This window comes from Sinocyclocheilus rhinocerous, unplaced genomic scaffold (genome assembly GCF_001515625.1).
Source record: "Sinocyclocheilus rhinocerous isolate Xijiao unplaced genomic scaffold, SAMN03320098_v1.1 scaffold541, whole genome shotgun sequence".
Taxonomy (NCBI): domain Eukaryota; kingdom Metazoa; phylum Chordata; class Actinopteri; order Cypriniformes; family Cyprinidae; genus Sinocyclocheilus; species Sinocyclocheilus rhinocerous.
In genome coordinates, this window is record NW_015658519.1 from 2,802,022 (window position 1) to 2,821,924 (window position 19,903).

The 19,903-nt window shown below is 40.6% G+C and overlaps 1 protein-coding gene across 1 annotated transcript in view; it reads right to left on the reverse strand.

Moving 5' to 3' along the window:
- The window catches only part of LOC107722650 (protein Niban-like), a 39,613-nt gene that overhangs the window by 10,881 nt on the left and 8,829 nt on the right, over positions 1 to 19,903 (reverse strand). Inside the window, exons 2-8 of the mRNA XM_016531108.1 lie at positions 5,991 to 6,121; positions 5,722 to 5,850; positions 5,520 to 5,634; positions 5,284 to 5,448; positions 3,028 to 3,143; positions 1,179 to 1,283; positions 651 to 813 (exon numbers count right to left, since the gene is read on the reverse strand). Coding sequence (XP_016386594.1) covers positions 651 to 813; positions 1,179 to 1,283; positions 3,028 to 3,143; positions 5,284 to 5,448; positions 5,520 to 5,634; positions 5,722 to 5,850; positions 5,991 to 6,121 — 924 coding nt within the window. The remainder of the gene's footprint in view (positions 1 to 650; positions 814 to 1,178; positions 1,284 to 3,027; positions 3,144 to 5,283; positions 5,449 to 5,519; positions 5,635 to 5,721; positions 5,851 to 5,990; positions 6,122 to 19,903) is intronic.

Below are 19,903 nucleotides of genomic sequence, written 5' to 3' on the forward strand. Positions count from 1 at the left end.
AGAGTCCAGGTAGGTGAGTCAGGTAAGGAGTAACATCATTTCTTTTCCTCTTTGCAAGATGGCAGGCTGAAGACGAGATGTCAGGATGTGAGAATGCAGATGAGTACGAAAGGAATCAGGTATGGGTAAACCTCGACGAGACCAGACAATGAGGGTGTGAAAAGTGACTGCTTATATATAGTAGGTGATGAGGTGAATGGTGGCAGGTGTGCTGATTGGGGAGTGTGAAGCAGGCGAGATGCTGGGAAATGGAGTCCTTAATGAAGTAAGGTGACTGAGCTGGTGACTGGGCTGGTGAACTTGTGACAGCAGATTTGCTGCTCGAAACATTTAATATTATTATCAATGCTGAAAAAAGTTGTGCTGCTTAATATATTTTTGTGGAAAGCATTATTAATTTTTTTAGGGTTATTTGATAAATAAAAAGTTTAAATGAACAGCATTTATTTAAAATAGAAATCATTTGTAACATAAATGTCTTTGTTTTCATTTTTTATCAATTAAAAGCTTGAAAAAAGTATTGCTAAAAAAAGTATTAATTTCTTTAAAAAAAAACTTTAACCCAAAACTTTTGAATAGTAGTGTATATAAACACACAACAGAAAGGAATGGACCATAAGGCTGATATGCTGTATAGACTCTGTTTATACCTTGCAGTTTAGTTTCCAGGAATGTTTGTGAGTTGATGATCTGGTCCATATCTGAGCGGATGAGCGCCTCCTGCTGTTTGGTGGCTTCTCTGCACTCATTTTTCAAACTCTCCAATCCTTCTCGCAGTTGTTCATGCACAAGCTCGTAGGTCGCTTCCACTGTCTAACCACAGAAGGAAATAAATAGAAAACACATTCACCCTAAATATGGCCATCATAAAACCACTTCATTATGAACACAGAGCTGCCTTTGTCTACATGTTGCCTAAATGCTAAACATCCCTTTATAGAGCAGTGGCCTCTTCCAACTGGCACAAGCCATGAAGGAGAATTATTTTTCATTGTATAAAACTTTTATTGTTTTGGATGGTGTGGGGGCCAGAAAAACAATGGATTTATTTAATAAATACAGATCATTCCAGTTATCCAGAGTGGACCAGTCAAAATGTTGCCCAACTGTGACATTCAACACATAGCGTGTCAAAGTTCTAAGAATACACGTGAGGTGCAGAGGCTGTTCTCACTGACCACAAACCACACCCTCTTCCTCTCCGGCTTCTTTCCCTTCAGCTTGGGCAACAGCTCTGTCTGCAGTGAGGGCAGCAGCTCCTCCATCACCAGGTTAGCCAGCACCTGCAGATAGGCAGAAGGAGTCACTACTGAAGCCAATGATACCAGACTGAGTCAAGACACAAAGCACCCACATGGCACAGACTCATGAAGGAAGAGCAAAAGTTGTTGTAATCTCATAGCATGCAGCGGACAGAATCACCACACAGACGTGGCATTTGAGTCCTGTGTGGATATTGAGCTGTATTTATCAGGCAAATAAAACTGTCTGTCAGTGAAACTCAATATGCTTTAAAAATTACTAAAACTTACAAACTTAAAAAAAAAAAAAACATTTATTTGATCAAAAATATAATTAAAAATAATTTGTAATATGCTCATTTTTGTGGTCAAGAAACATTTATTATTATTAACAATGCTCAAGACTGTCGTTAATGTGCAACGGAGACTGACATGGAAGTAAAGAATTGTTGAATAAAGTCGTTTTCATTGTTTTTTTGTTTTTTAAGCACAACGGGCCTCAGATTTGATCTTACGCTTAAATCCACACCAACGCTCATATTTGTAAAAAACTGCCATTGACGTAGAAAAGTGCTTAGCGTCACGTCAGGGTCTGAGCAGATGTACACACTTTTTGCCGACACTGCAGTACTGCAGGTTTTTGGAAATGTAAGACATGTAACAGTATGTCATTTATTTATTTGTTAAGTAGATATACAATAAGTACATTGTGTTGGTCCTCATCACTTTGTCAGGGTTATAGTGATAGTGATATGACTTATAGTGATAGTGACTGATTGTAAAAATAGCTTATTTTACATGTCTGTGTTCAGTTCCCTTACACAACAACACATTGTCTGCCAAATTAGGGTTCAAAATGGGATTTAACAATAGCTGGAGGAAGGCAGAGGTGTTTCCTTAAGTAGCTACAGGACATCCTGTGAAAGACCCTGCTGTGATCTTAAGATTTCATAACAACAGGAGCTTTGGTATGAATTTGTGCAAGGAACAACATATCAATAATAATTTGTGGTGCTTGCTAAGGCAGTTATGCATGAGTTTTGCAAAACTTCTTGAGGGAACACAAAAGTCTGGCAAGGGAACACAAACATTTTGCAAGTGCATGCTAAGTTAAAGGGACATGGTGTAGTAAAAGTCTGAGATAGGAGAAAAAAATGTCATTGCTTTTGTGTTGACAAAATGTTTGTGCCCCCTTGCTTTTGAGTGAAAATCTTTTGTGTTCACTTACACAAGTTTTGCGTTCCTCTGAGAAAATTTAGTGACGATAAGAGTGAACAGATTTTTTGGGAGAATACAAAAGTTTGTTCCTATCACCATGGCCCTCTGTAGTATCTACTTATTAAATAAGTTATTAAATATAAATTGTAAAATATTGAATTATTCATTTAAATAATACTACCTACCTATCACATTCACATGCTCTTGTAAACATTGAAAAAATAGGATTTACAAAAACAGTCCTTTTAAAATATAACTATACTTTTAAAACTTTAAGTCAAGCATGAAATGACGGTCCATTGAGCCGCAGATAGGATGTTAACAGCATGACACCTAAATTCCTAAATCACTGACCGGCAGCTCTGTCCACACTCAGTCAGCGACTCCACCAGCCTGCTGACCACACTATGATGCCTGCTTTAATCCCAGCACATTCATCACGCTATTTGTTCATCTCTGTGGCCACTACATCATGACTCATCTGATTCATTCAAAAGAAGTGGACACTGCTTTTCTGGAAACTCATTCAAAACATGCTTGTGAGTAATATGGAGACCGGGAGGCCCACCTGACAGTCAGTGCCCACCAGCATATCCCATGATTCATAGTGACCCTTCTCCTGTCTGTAGAAGTGAATGGCCTTTAGGAAAGCCTGCACCTCACACTCCATACTCTTCAGATAATCTGCAGAGACATAAGATGTCAGATGAATCGATTGTGTAATATAGAATCATGTGAGCAACTTCTCTTTTCTGGTTCCAGAAAAAAGGGAAAAGACCAAGACACAGAAATGACTTGGAAATACCAAGCATGATGAAAGGCTTTTGTGTCTAACTTAAATGAGAGAAAACTGAGAAACACATCACCTTAAATATCTTGTACTGTTAAATAAGGAAAAAATAAACAATCTAACATTCAGAGTAACTAGAGTACTAACTAAACGAGTAACTAACTAAATGTCTCAACACTACTAACGCAACTACATTTTCAGTAGTGTGACAGTATCTCACCTATTTTAAAAAATATATGTGATTATTAAAATTAATATTAAAATGAAATAACTAAAGGCTGCTCTTTCTTAAAACTTAGTTTTATACAAAAATTTCAGCTGTATTTATCCATTACACAATCATAACCATAATCAAGTTTCAAGAAAACTTGTTTTGCATAATAAATAAATAGTTTTAAATTATTATATAAATGATATATTATTATTGTAAGTCAGATTTTTTAAAATAGTATCCTCCTTAATAGCTTCAGCTAGCTACTTTTTGTTTGTAGCATGTTTGTAGCTTCTAAACTAATTTCAAAAGACTACCCTTTCAAAAAGACATTTGTTGAAGTGTGCTATAAGTATACTTATTTTAACTAAAAAAAATAAGAGAATAATATACTTTCATTCTACTTTTAAAATAAAGACAAGTATACAGAAAAGTCTATACTAAAGTATAGTTGGCCTATACCGGGGGTGGCGAACGTCGGTCCTGGAGAGCCACAGCCCTGCAGAGTTTTGGCTTAACCCTGATCAAACACTCCTGAACAAGCTAATCAAGGTCTGAAGGGTTACTAGGAAGCTACAGGCAGCTGAGTTTTAATTAGGGTTGGAGGTGAACTCTGCAGGGCTGCGGCTCTCCAGGACCGGAGTTCGCCACCCCTGGCCTATACTAATACTAAATCATTTAACTGAGATATACTATACTTAAGAAAAGTAAGACTATACTTCAGTGTATGTTTCACAAACTAAAAAGTGGGCTAGAAGTATATAGCTAGTAAAGTAACAGTATAAGCTCACTTATGTTAAAAAAAAGTATGTAAACTAGTTGTATATTCAGAGTTTACTCCTGTACACTTAAAGTACACTTAAAAGTATACATTTAGAAACTAAAAAGTGGGCCAATTTAGTCAGAAGAAGTATTAAAATAGTACACTGACAAATATACTATTAGTACAATATATTGGTATTAGTATATACTGTATACTACATAAAATATACTTGGAAAATAAAACTCTAATTAAGTTTAAAAATTAACTTTAAGTAGCTTGAATGTAGTACAACTTCTTTACAATATGAGTAGCTATGAGTATGAGTAGCTTCCCTAACATTGCTAAAGTCTATGATCATTAATGCTCCTAAGGCAAAAACGCTAACTAAGACATCATCATTATTATTATTTCTCACAATAAGTGTTCGTGATTTGACCCTTAAATCTAAGTAGTACATTTGGTATGTACGTCATCCCACAGCACTGTGCTGCAAACATGACACCTTAAATTGTGAGGCTTATTTCGACGTCTTTTCTAATCTGACTTTCAACTTACGAAAGAGTTATGTTTAATGTTAAAACAGTTTGATTCTACTCTGTGTAGGTGGTTAACTCTCCTCTCACCCAGTACATAAAGCATGAAGGTGTGAAAGAGGAGTCTTTTGCAGTTGTGTGATGAAGAATATTGCACACATAATGCTCTGCAGAGGCAGTGTAACCGCTAAGCAGCAAGTATGCAGGAAGAGAGCATTGCAATTCTGGATATTATTAGTGTATCACCATGACCACCACAGAAAAACAGTAGTAAACTGATGCAAGAGCAGAGGCTGCCACACGCAGCTTGAGGTATCCTCTCATCAGCCTCGCTACTGTAATATAGCATGTGTTTAGGGTTGATTTTGGGTGGGTATACAGAGAATTAGTCAGAACGGATTCAAGACGTACTTTCAAATTGAGCAAACAAAAATCTTCCCTTGGGGTATAATTCACAAATTTGATCATAGACCACAAACGCAAAGTCAAAAGTGCACTCTGAGACAGAGGCAGTGCTGATCTGATACCTTGGTTCTGATGCCGAATGCAGTGGTTCAGGATCGAGACGAAGCGGGCCCGCTTCTCCTCCTGCTGGAAACAGAAGTACGAGTCTCGTCTGTAAGGCAGTCTCAGGTACACAGGAAGCGGACCGGGAACCGCCACCATAGGAACAGGGGGCTCTTCCTTAGAACCTGAACAACACACAAACACTCATTCCAACGGGAATAGAGAGATCAGGATGGAGAACTAGACAAACACTCACCATTGGGATCAGGGAAGGCCTTGTCTACGACAGTAGTGTATTTCTCCTCTGAGGTCAACACTGTGCCCCCTGTTGGTAGGAGTTTGTGGCGGGCTGGGGTTCCCTTTGTATATGACTGGATGTGTGAAGTATAACAGCATCATGAGAATGTTCTGTCAGAAAAAGTGCCTTTATGTTAAAAGGATCAAAGATAACTTTTAACCTCCTGGCTATCGTGTAGCTCCAGGCTATGGTCGGCACGGACCACGACAAATCTCTCTCTCCACTTTCTGTTGTCATCAAAGTAAAGCATGCTATCCTTGTACAGGACCTCTGAGGCCTGCGGTGACTCCTAGAAGTGAAACATACTAGTGTCAGTGAGAGTAAAACTCTGCAACAGCATGAATCAGATAACACTGATAATGTAAGTGAGAGCACAATAAAATCACTACATTAGTTGATGTTGTCAGTATAAGAGTGTTAAGATTTCACCTTCTGTTTGAGGAGCTGGGCCTGTCCTGCTCTGTGCTGCTCCACCTCATCCTTCAGATGGCAAAAGAAAGCGACACAGCTTTGCCTTCTGTAATGAGGACTAAAGTTCTTCAGCTCAGCCTCTGTCCGGCCTACACACACATGAAAGATCAGATTAACCTTGTGAAAAAGAAGTGACCTTAATTGTATTAAATGTGCACTTGTACCTAAGATCTTAAAAGTATATTTAAAAAAAAAACAACTGTACTTGTAAATAACATATTAATAAAATAAAAGGCTTAAAGAGTTTACTTTCATGACTAGTTATTAACACCGTTCAGTACAGTTTTAAAAAGTTCATTTTGAAATTTCTTTGTACATTTTTTTTAATCATTATGCTTTAATACTCTTTTGCCATACTTTAAAGAAGCACACTCATTTTGATGTATTGATTTACATACTAAAGTACAAATTAAGTACTATATTTCTAACTGGAGTGTGTTATTTGACATTACATTTGAGGTTAATTTATTTTAAATATATTAATTGTAACTTCGTCATTGAAAATGTGTAATTACAAATATATTTAAATTTAGCACAGAGGTGTAGTCAAGACCAGACCCTCAAAAACCCAGAACAATGACTAAATCTAGACCAAATTCAGACCCTTCAAGACCCAGATCCAGACCGAGACTAGACCTCTCAAGATCTAGACCAAGACTAGAACCCTCAAGATCCAAACCAAGACCAGACCCAGATCCAGACCAAGACTATAGACCCCTCAAGATGTAGACCAAGACTAGTCCCTTTAAGACCCAGATCTAGACCAAAACTAGACAAGACAAGACAGGACCCAGATCCAGACCAAGACCAGACTCCTCAAGACCAAGATCCTCAAGATTCAGACCAAGACCAGACCTTTCAAGACCCAGAAGCATACCAGACTAGAACCATCAAGACCCAAATCCATACCAAGTCTTGACCCTTTAAGACAAAGATCCAGACCAAGATTGGACCCCTCAAGACCAAGATACTTGAGATTCAGACCAAGACTAGACCCTTCAAGATCCAGACCAAGACTAGACCCTTCAAGACCCAAATCCAGACCAAGACTAGACCTTTAAGACTCAGATCCAGACCAAGATTAGACCCCTCGAGACACCGATACAGACCAAGACTACACCCTTCAAGACACAGACCAAGCCTAGACCCTTCAAGACCCAGATCTACACCAAGACTAGACCCTTTAAGACTCAGATCCAGACCAAGACTATAGACCCCTCAAGATGCAGACGAAGACTAGTCCCTTTAAGACCCAGATCTAGACCAAAACTAGACAAGACAAGACAGGACCCAGATCCAGACCAAGACCAGACTCCTCAAGACCAAGATCCTCAAGATTCAGACCAAGACCAGACCTTTCAAGACCCAGAAGCATACCAGACTAGAACCATCAAGACCCAAATCCATACCAAGTCTTGACCCTTTAAGACAGACAAAGATCCCAAGATTGGACCCCTCAAGACCAAGATACTTGAGATTCAGACCAAGACTAGACCCTTCAAGATCCAGACCAAGACTAGACCCTTCAAGACCCAAATCCAGACCAAGACTAGACCTTTAAGACTCAGATCGATCCCAAGATTAGACCCCTCGAGACACCGATACAGACCAAGACTACACCCTTCAAGACACAGACCAAGCCTAGACCCTTCAAGACCCAGATCTACACCAAGACTAGACCCTTTAAGACTCAGATCCAGACCAAGACTATAGACCCCTCAAGATGCAGACGAAGACTAGTCCCTTTAAGACCCAGATCCAGACCAAAACTAGATACGACAGGACCTAGATCCAGACCAAGACCAGACTCCTCGAGACCAAGATCCTCAAGATTCAGACCAAGACCAGACCTTTCAAGACCCAGATCCATACCAGACTAGAACCTTCAAGACCCAAATCCATACCAAGTCTTGACCCTTTAAGACAAAGATCCAGACCAAGATTGGACCCCTCAAGACCAAGATACTTGAGATTCAGACCAAGACTAGACCCTTCAAGACCCAAATCCAGACCAAGACTAGACCTTTAAGACTCAGATCCAGACCAAGATTAGACCCCTCGAGACACCGATACAGACCAAGACTACACCCTTCAAGACACAGACCAAGCCTAGACCCTTCAAGACCCAGATCTACACCAAGACTAGACCCTTTAAGACTCAGATCCAGACCAAGACTATAGACCCCTCAAGATGCAGACGAAGACTAGTCCCTTTAAGACCCAGATCCAGACCAAAACTAGATACGACAGGACCTAGATCCAGACCAAGACCAGACTCCTCGAGACCAAGATCCTCAAGATTCAGACCAAGACCAGACCTTTCAAGACCCAGAAGCATACCAGACTAGAACCATCAAGACCCAAATCCATACCAAGTCTTGACCCTTTAAGACAAAGATCCAGACCAAGATTGGACCCCTCAAGACCAAGATACTTGAGATTCAGACCAAGACTAGACCCTTCAAGACCCAAATCCAGACCAAGACTAGACCTTTAAGACTCAGATCCAGACCAAGATTAGACCCCTCGAGACACCGATACAGACCAAGACTACACCCTTCAAGACACAGACCAAGCCTAGACCCTTCAAGACCCAGATCTACACCAAGACTAGACCCTTTAAGACTCAGATCCAGACCAAGACTATAGACCCCTCAAGATGCAGACGAAGACTAGTCCCTTTAAGACCCAGATCCAGACCAAAACTAGATACGACAGGACCTAGATCCAGACCAAGACCAGACTCCTCGAGACCAAGATCCTCAAGATTCAGACCAAGACCAGACCTTTCAAGACCCAGAAGCATACCAGACTAGAACCATCAAGACCCAAATCCATACCAAGTCTTGACCCTTTAAGACAAAGATCCAGACCAAGATTGGACCCCTCAAGACCAAGATACTTGAGATTCAGACCAAGACTAGACCCTTCAAGACCCAAATCCAGACCAAGACTAGACCTTTAAGACTCAGATCCAGACCAAGATTAGACCCCTCGAGACACCGATACAGACCAAGACTACACCCTTCAAGACACAGACCAAGCCTAGACCCTTCAAGACCCAGATCTACACCAAGACTAGACCCTTTAAGACTCAGATCCAGACCAAGACTATAGACCCCTCAAGATGCAGACGAAGACTAGTCCCTTTAAGACCCAGATCCAGACCAAAACTAGATACGACAGGACCTAGATCCAGACCAAGACCAGACTCCTCGAGACCAAGATCCTCAAGATTCAGACCAAGACCAGACCTTTCAAGACCCAGAAGCATACCAGACTAGAACCATCAAGACCCAAATCCATACCAAGTCTTGACCCTTTAAGACAAAGATCCAGACCAAGATTGGACCCCTCAAGACCAAGATACTTGAGATTCAGACCAAGACTAGACCCTTCAAGACCCAAATCCAGACCAAGACTAGACCTTTAAGACTCAGATCCAGACCAAGATTAGACCCCTCGAGACACCGATACAGACCAAGACTACACCCTTCAAGACACAGACCAAGCCTAGACCCTTCAAGACCCAGATCTACACCAAGACTAGACCCTTTAAGACTCAGATCCAGACCAAGACTATAGACCCCTCAAGATGCAGACGAAGACTAGTCCCTTTAAGACCCAGATCCAGACCAAAACTAGATACGACAGGACCTAGATCCAGACCAAGACCAGACTCCTCGAGACCAAGATCCTCAAGATTCAGACCAAGACCAGACCTTTCAAGACCCAGAAGCATACCAGACTAGAACCATCAAGACCCAAATCCATACCAAGTCTTGACCCTTTAAGACAAAGATCCAGACCAAGATTGGACCCCTCAAGACCAAGATACTTGAGATTCAGACCAAGACTAGACCCTTCAAGACCCAAATCCAGACCAAGACTAGACCTTTAAGACTCAGATCCAGACCAAGATTAGACCCCTCGAGACACCGATACAGACCAAGACTACACCCTTCAAGACACAGACCAAGCCTAGACCCTTCAAGACCCAGATCTACACCAAGACTAGACCCTTTAAGACTCAGATCCAGACCAAGACTATAGACCCCTCAAGATGCAGACGAAGACTAGTCCCTTTAAGACCCAGATCCAGACCAAAACTAGATACGACAGGACCTAGATCCAGACCAAGACCAGACTCCTCGAGACCAAGATCCTCAAGATTCAGACCAAGACCAGACCTTTCAAGACCCAGAAGCATACCAGACTAGAACCATCAAGACCCAAATCCATACCAAGTCTTGACCCTTTAAGACAAAGATCCAGACCAAGATTGGACCCCTCAAGACCAAGATACTTGAGATTCAGACCAAGACTAGACCCTTCAAGACCCAAATCCAGACCAAGACTAGACCTTTAAGACTCAGATCCAGACCAAGATTAGACCCCTCGAGACACCGATACAGACCAAGACTACACCCTTCAAGACACAGACCAAGCCTAGACCCTTCAAGACCCAGATCTACACCAAGACTAGACCCTTTAAGACTCAGATCCAGACCAAGACTATAGACCCCTCAAGATGCAGACGAAGACTAGTCCCTTTAAGACCCAGATCCAGACCAAAACTAGATACGACAGGACCTAGATCCAGACCAAGACCAGACTCCTCGAGACCAAGATCCTCAAGATTCAGACCAAGACCAGACCTTTCAAGACCCAGAAGCATACCAGACTAGAACCATCAAGACCCAAATCCATACCAAGTCTTGACCCTTTAAGACAAAGATCCAGACCAAGATTGGACCCCTCAAGACCAAGATACTTGAGATTCAGACCAAGACTAGACCCTTCAAGACCCAAATCCAGACCAAGACTAGACCTTTAAGACTCAGATCCAGACCAAGATTAGACCCCTCGAGACACCGATACAGACCAAGACTACACCCTTCAAGACACAGACCAAGCCTAGACCCTTCAAGACCCAGATCTACACCAAGACTAGACCCTTTAAGACTCAGATCCAGACCAAGACTATAGACCCCTCAAGATGCAGACGAAGACTAGTCCCTTTAAGACCCAGATCCAGACCAAAACTAGATACGACAGGACCTAGATCCAGACCAAGACCAGACTCCTCGAGACCAAGATCCTCAAGATTCAGACCAAGACCAGACCTTTCAAGACCCAGAAGCATACCAGACTAGAACCATCAAGACCCAAATCCATACCAAGTCTTGACCCTTTAAGACAAAGATCCAGACCAAGATTGGACCCCTCAAGACCAAGATACTTGAGATTCAGACCAAGACTAGACCCTTCAAGACCCAAATCCAGACCAAGACTAGACCTTTAAGACTCAGATCCAGACCAAGATTAGACCCCTCGAGACACCGATACAGACCAAGACTACACCCTTCAAGACACAGACCAAGCCTAGACCCTTCAAGACCCAGATCTACACCAAGACTAGACCCTTTAAGACTCAGATCCAGACCAAGACTATAGACCCCTCAAGATGCAGACGAAGACTAGTCCCTTTAAGACCCAGATCCAGACCAAAACTAGATACGACAGGACCTAGATCCAGACCAAGACCAGACTCCTCGAGACCAAGATCCTCAAGATTCAGACCAAGACCAGACCTTTCAAGACCCAGAAGCATACCAGACTAGAACCATCAAGACCCAAATCCATACCAAGTCTTGACCCTTTAAGACAAAGATCCAGACCAAGATTGGACCCCTCAAGACCAAGATACTTGAGATTCAGACCAAGACTAGACCCTTCAAGACCCAAATCCAGACCAAGACTAGACCTTTAAGACTCAGATCCAGACCAAGATTAGACCCCTCGAGACACCGATACAGACCAAGACTACACCCTTCAAGACACAGACCAAGCCTAGACCCTTCAAGACCCAGATCTACACCAAGACTAGACCCTTTAAGACTCAGATCCAGACCAAGACTATAGACCCCTCAAGATGCAGACGAAGACTAGTCCCTTTAAGACCCAGATCCAGACCAAAACTAGATACGACAGGACCTAGATCCAGACCAAGACCAGACTCCTCGAGACCAAGATCCTCAAGATTCAGACCAAGACCAGACCTTTCAAGACCCAGAAGCATACCAGACTAGAACCATCAAGACCCAAATCCATACCAAGTCTTGACCCTTTAAGACAAAGATCCAGACCAAGATTGGACCCCTCAAGACCAAGATACTTGAGATTCAGACCAAGACTAGACCCTTCAAGACCCAAATCCAGACCAAGACTAGACCTTTAAGACTCAGATCCAGACCAAGATTAGACCCCTCGAGACACCGATACAGACCAAGACTACACCCTTCAAGACACAGACCAAGCCTAGACCCTTCAAGACCCAGATCTACACCAAGACTAGACCCTTTAAGACTCAGATCCAGACCAAGACTATAGACCCCTCAAGATGCAGACGAAGACTAGTCCCTTTAAGACCCAGATCCAGACCAAAACTAGATACGACAGGACCTAGATCCAGACCAAGACCAGACTCCTCGAGACCAAGATCCTCAAGATTCAGACCAAGACCAGACCTTTCAAGACCCAGAAGCATACCAGACTAGAACCATCAAGACCCAAATCCATACCAAGTCTTGACCCTTTAAGACAAAGATCCAGACCAAGATTGGACCCCTCAAGACCAAGATACTTGAGATTCAGACCAAGACTAGACCCTTCAAGACCCAAATCCAGACCAAGACTAGACCTTTAAGACTCAGATCCAGACCAAGATTAGACCCCTCGAGACACCGATACAGACCAAGACTACACCCTTCAAGACACAGACCAAGCCTAGACCCTTCAAGACCCAGATCTACACCAAGACTAGACCCTTTAAGACTCAGATCCAGACCAAGACTATAGACCCCTCAAGATGCAGACGAAGACTAGTCCCTTTAAGACCCAGATCCAGACCAAAACTAGATACGACAGGACCTAGATCCAGACCAAGACCAGACTCCTCGAGACCAAGATCCTCAAGATTCAGACCAAGACCAGACCTTTCAAGACCCAGAAGCATACCAGACTAGAACCATCAAGACCCAAATCCATACCAAGTCTTGACCCTTTAAGACAAAGATCCAGACCAAGATTGGACCCCTCAAGACCAAGATACTTGAGATTCAGACCAAGACTAGACCCTTCAAGACCCAAATCCAGACCAAGACTAGACCTTTAAGACTCAGATCCAGACCAAGATTAGACCCCTCGAGACACCGATACAGACCAAGACTACACCCTTCAAGACACAGACCAAGCCTAGACCCTTCAAGACCCAGATCTACACCAAGACTAGACCCTTTAAGACTCAGATCCAGACCAAGACTATAGACCCCTCAAGATGCAGACGAAGACTAGTCCCTTTAAGACCCAGATCCAGACCAAAACTAGATACGACAGGACCTAGATCCAGACCAAGACCAGACTCCTCGAGACCAAGATCCTCAAGATTCAGACCAAGACCAGACCTTTCAAGACCCAGAAGCATACCAGACTAGAACCATCAAGACCCAAATCCATACCAAGTCTTGACCCTTTAAGACAAAGATCCAGACCAAGATTGGACCCCTCAAGACCAAGATACTTGAGATTCAGACCAAGACTAGACCCTTCAAGACCCAAATCCAGACCAAGACTAGACCTTTAAGACTCAGATCCAGACCAAGATTAGACCCCTCGAGACACCGATACAGACCAAGACTACACCCTTCAAGACACAGACCAAGCCTAGACCCTTCAAGACCCAGATCTACACCAAGACTAGACCCTTTAAGACTCAGATCCAGACCAAGACTATAGACCCCTCAAGATGCAGACGAAGACTAGTCCCTTTAAGACCCAGATCCAGACCAAAACTAGATACGACAGGACCTAGATCCAGACCAAGACCAGAGACCCCTCGAGATCCCGATGCAGACCAAGACTACACCTTCAAGACCCAGACCAAGACTAGACCCTTCAAGACCCAGATCTACACCAAGACTAGACCCTTTAAGACTCAGATCCAGACCAAGACTATAGACCCCTCAAGATGCAGACGAAGACTAGTCCCTTTAAGACCCAGATCCAGACCAAAACTAGATACGACAGGACCTAGATCCAGACCAAGACCAGACTCCTCGAGACCAAGATCCTCAAGATTCAGACCAAGACCAGACCTTTCAAGACCCAGATCCATACCAGACTAGAACCTTCAAGACCCAAATCCATACCAAGTCTTGACCCTTTAAGACAAAGATCCAGACCAAGATTAGACCCCTCGAGACACCGATACAGACCAAGACTACACCCTTCAAGACACAGACCAAGCCTAGACCCTTCAAGACCCAGATCTACACCAAGACTAGACCCTTTAAGACTCAGATCCAGACCAAGACTATAGACCCCTCAAGATGCAGACGAAGACTAGTCCCTTTAAGACCCAGATCCAGACCAAAACTAGATACGACAGGACCTAGATCCAGACCAAGACCAGACTCCTCGAGACCAAGATCCTCAAGATTCAGACCAAGACCAGACCTTTCAAGACCCAGATCCATACCAGACTAGAACCTTCAAGACCCAAATCCATACCAAGTCTTGACCCTTTAAGACAAAGATCCAGACCAAGATTGGACCCCTCAAGACCAAGATACTTGAGATTCAGACCAAGACTAGACCCTTCAAGATCCAGACCAAGACTAGACCCTTCAAGACCCAAATCCAGACCAAGACTAGACCTTTAAGACTCAGATCCAGACCAAGATTAGACCCCTCGAGATCCCGATCCAGACCAAGACTACACCTTCAAGACCCAGACCAAGACTAGACCCTTCAAGACCCAGATCTACACCAAGACTAGACCCTTTAAGACTCAGATCCAGACCAAGAATAAATCCCTCGAGACCCAGATCCAGACCAAGACTCGACCCCTCGAGACCAAGATACTCGAGATTCAGACCAAGACTAGACCCTTCAAGACCCAAATCCAGACCAAAAATACATTTCAATAAACCAAGATACTGAATCTATTGCTGAATTTATTTGTAGTATTTAACACCTTTAATTTATTGTGAACATCATACTAGCATACTATTCTGACTATTTGTTCCATATTTTTGTTGCATATATTATGCCAAATTCAGCTATAGTTTGTTGAAGCATACATGACTGGGAATGGGTGATATGACCAAAATACAACACAAGAAATTTCACTTTACAATAATACATATCACAATATATCTATCTATCTAACATATCTACAGTGGCAGGTGTTCAGTTAATACAGTGAGATCATGCATCTTATTGTTCCTGACTCTGAGGGAGGAGAAAGTCTCTGACTCATTTCAAAAGACTGAGCCATCTTTACCACTTCACTGCACTGCCAAAATGACATGCCAGAGAACGCAGGCCTGAGTCCATTTCAGCATTATTCCACTGAGCAAACGAAGTTCAAAACTTTATTTGCAACAGCTCTTGGGCTGGGATCCCAATTTCCAAGCTTTTAAAGAAAAATATCCTTGGAAATATTATTTTCTGCCAAGGTGTAGTATAGAATTCTGATTTTCTGGAAGAAGCCATTGGCAGCAGCTGCACAATATGTAATTTACAGGGCACATTAGATATGCTTTATTAACCATTACCACTGCTTTGCAAAACAGTGTCTGATCAAATTTAGACAGAATACTACTGACTCATGGTCCAGCTATGGTCACCATGATGATTCTGATCATACAGTTGATTTGAGATTACAAAAAGGGTTGTTGTGGAGTCTAGATTCAATGCGAGCCTGATATATCAACTTAAAATGCGATTTTAATGTTGAAAATTTACCTGATTGATATCTTGCCACGGTAAACAAGTAACCATCACTGAACTCATCTGCTAAAACTTGTTGACTTCTTATTATCATCATGTGGAGTTGTTCAAGACATTACTTAAAAACCTAAATACATTCTCAGACATGTTCTTTATTTAAGAAAGTAACGGAAATCTTTAGTCACGGATAAACTTCCCTGTTCATTTGAACCAGTCGATCCGGTTCAAAAATTGGACTGAACGATTTATTCATAAATCCCACTTTTTCATTTCAGCTGACTGACTCAGTGATCTGATCTGATTTAAGTCTCTCTGTTCCTCACATAAATCTCCAATTTAGCTTCTGAATATTTAAAATATTGCACATGAGTCATAAGGATTATTTTATGGTGCTCTGTTGTCCTGTTTTGTATTTCAAAAACAAACAAACAATAAATAAATAAGTAATGACTTAAGTAATTATTTCCTTTTTTGGGGGGGGTTAATTATTCCTTTAATTAGATAAACATTGAAAATAAAATAAAATAAAAATAATTTGAAGAAACACATGACAACAAGAATATTCTGCCTTTCATTGAGTGCCAATTCCTGGGTTAAAAGGGAGTGAAGTTGGCTATTTCATTATTCAAACCCAATAATCAGTTCCTGTTTTTGATTCTCACCATCCACTAGCATATAAATTATACATAAATCATGTATCATATACAAATACATAAATGATCAAAGTCAGGAATGGTTCAACCAGCTTAAATGTTAGAGACAAGGAAGGCAAGCAACAAAAAAGACAGAATACTTGGCCAACAGTAATAAAACTGGTACATCATCTCAAAATAACCAATACACTTAGGCAAACTTTATCAAAACTCAGTATGAGACAAAACAAGTTTCTACATTTACTACTACAAAAAAATCTACTGTACTACAGTAACACTAAAACATTCTTCACACTTCACTTCACACTCTTATTGCTTCACAGTATGTCACACTTTAAATGCGGAATCTCCATCATCAAAAAAAATTTTGAATAAAATAAATAAATAGTTAATAAAAATGTAAAAAATATCAGTTATTTTAAAATAATTTGCTTATTTGAGGCAGATTTCGTTCCTCCTTGTAAACCCCCATCCCCCTCCTCTAAAGGAAGCTTTCCTAATTATTGGAGTATTAGATTTCAGCGACTTTCAGGGGGAAAGTTGTTTTTAAAGGTGCTGCACAAATACAATTGGATAGACTTGAGCTAAATTGAGTTAGAGGAACAGACAGCTGCTCTGAGGAGGGCAGAGAGATGAGAGAATGGTTTCCTGTAAGGACACACACACACACCACAAATACACACCACACAAACACACACTTGTGATAAGAGCACAGCCGTTGTAAATCCTGGACAACTCATCAAATATTTCTTTCTAAAAGACAGAAACTATGAAGCAACTCACCTCTCTGACCATATTCACAACATTAGCACTGGCAGTAGTACTGCAACATTGTACTTAGCATTTTGATTTTGTACCACACTGTCCAAATTCACTGAATTTTGGAGGTTTTAAGAATGATCATTGTGTCAGTTTTATCTTCTACAGGCTTGAAACACGAAGAGGCACATACAAGAGGGCAAAAGTGCATTCAAATGAAGACATATCTACTACACATCCCAGGAAGTTTTTACAGAAAAAATAACCTCTTCAGATTTTTGAATACACACAGTGTTTATATTTGTCCTCGGCATCCTTTCATCTGGACTGAGATTTCAAACAGCTACTAGTGCTAGTGGAATCTTTGTATGGCAGTGGGCCTTTCTTGGTAATTGGTATAATTAAATATAATTGGTGCCTATTACAGGTCCAATGTAATTGCAGGATGTATTGATGCAGATAAATCCTCTACTCTCAAGAAAACAGAGAGAAAAAAGCTGAATTATTTATAGTAGTGTATACAAATACATTTACATATTTATATGCTTAATAAAAATAACCTGAAATTGTACTTTTGATATACTAAACTGGTATACTTAAAGTCTGCTATAGATTAGAGCTGCTAATTTTGTACTTAACGCACTTTAATTGTGCGGAAGTAGTGCTGAAGTTCAACTAAAGATATACTGAAGTATATTTGATTGTGCTAAAGTGGAACTATTGCAAATATACTTCAGGTACACTTTAAATATCTTGCATTTAAAGACTGATATTATTCAAAGATTAAATAATCTTCATCAATAATGACAATAAAACACATTTTAGGCTTAATATTAAGAAATGTACATTGTGCACAAGTAGTACTCCAAAAAAAAAAAGCTTAATTATACTTTTTATATCAGTAAGTCTCGAGCGATATGTCAGTAAGTATGCTAATAGATTTGAACTATACTTTTTATGAAATAAATGTACTTTAAATACACATATTACTATTTTTACTAGGGTCACAAAGGCTTCATTTATATTTGATCAAAAAGATAATAAAAAACTGCAATATTGTGTAATATTTTTCACATTTTTGTTTATTTTAAGATGTAATTTAGGTGAATTTTTTAACAGCCATAACTCCAGTCTTCAGTATCACACGATCCTTCAAAAATCATGCTAATATGCTGATTTGACGCTTAATAAACATTTCTACTTTTCATAATTTCTTTGATAAAGAAAATTTAATTGAAATGGAAACCGTTTTAAGATTATAAATAATGTCACTTTTGATCAATTTAATGGTTGCTGAATAAAAGTATTAATTCCTTGCAAGAAAAAAAAAAAAACAATCTTACTGACCTCAAACTACAGGTGCATCTCAATAAATTAGAATGTCGTGGAAAAGTTCATTTACAACAGATAAGGGGGCAGATGGTCACTGATAAACAGCATGTGAAATGTATTATGTTCAATGATAAGTTAAGCAGATCTGTGGGTCTCTCCCCCCTGGGCAATTCATAAATACAGAGTGTTTTCTCAACTGTTTTATAGACTATTGCACATCTGTACTATAACTTTGGTCTTGAACTTCCTTCATCTCCCCACACACAAACAGGGTTTTAAATAGCCCCCGTCTCCAGTTTCTCCCCTGATCACTGGTATCCTGACAGAGGATGGTGTCTGGGACTTTAGTTTTGTTGTTTTATATGTCCCTTATCCTTTGCTCTACATAATGTATGTTCCTTTGATGCAGGAAAGAGGAGGGTGAAAACAAGGTAAGCGTAACCCATGTGAAATCCCTTTAGGACAACACAAACTATGAAAACATATCAAACACACAATCATGCCACCCAAAGCTTATAGTGAGAAAAAGAACAAAGCATCTACATGGTATGTGTTATTTGTGAAGTGAGGTCATTTCCTGCAAACTCAAGTGCTGCTAACTTCCGAGGCAGCTGTGAAATCAGGTGAAAGGTTCAATACAAACGATACACCTCAGATGAGGCCAATGATTTCAACTAAAATCTGAAACTGAAATAAAAGTGCTTTCCATTCCCTGTATCTACAGTCCTCACAGTGGGACTGGAAAAAGGGTTTTCTTTATGAACATATTTCAAAATGTCCTACATCTCATAGCTGAGACAGCCTGAGATACTGCCAAAACATGACATTTATGAAGCAGAACAACCAACAGATAAAAATGACGATATGATGCAGAATTTATAAGCAAACTGAGTTTGCATTGAACTCCTGCATGCTTTCTCAGTGCCGTGTAACTACAACGTTTTTCAGAACAAGTATCTCTGAAAGTTAAAAATACAATCTGAAGTAAGTAAAAGTTAAAAGATGTAGGATATATTTCTTGCTCATTACTCTTAAAAATAAAGGTTCTTAATTGGCATTGATGGTTTCATGAACATTCATCTTAAATATTTATGGGAACTTTTAGTTTCACATAAGGTTCTTAGTGGGAAAGGTTCTTTAGATTGTTACAATTTTCTTTACATTATGGTGTTAAATGGTTCTTTTAATAACTGATCACTGAAAAGTTCTTTGGGGAACCCAAAAGGGTTCTTTGGCATTGCTGCGAAAACCTACTTTTGGAATCTTTAGTTTTAAAAGTGCATCTCAAATACTGTAGCTTGCAATACAGTTTTAGAAGCCAACTAATTACGC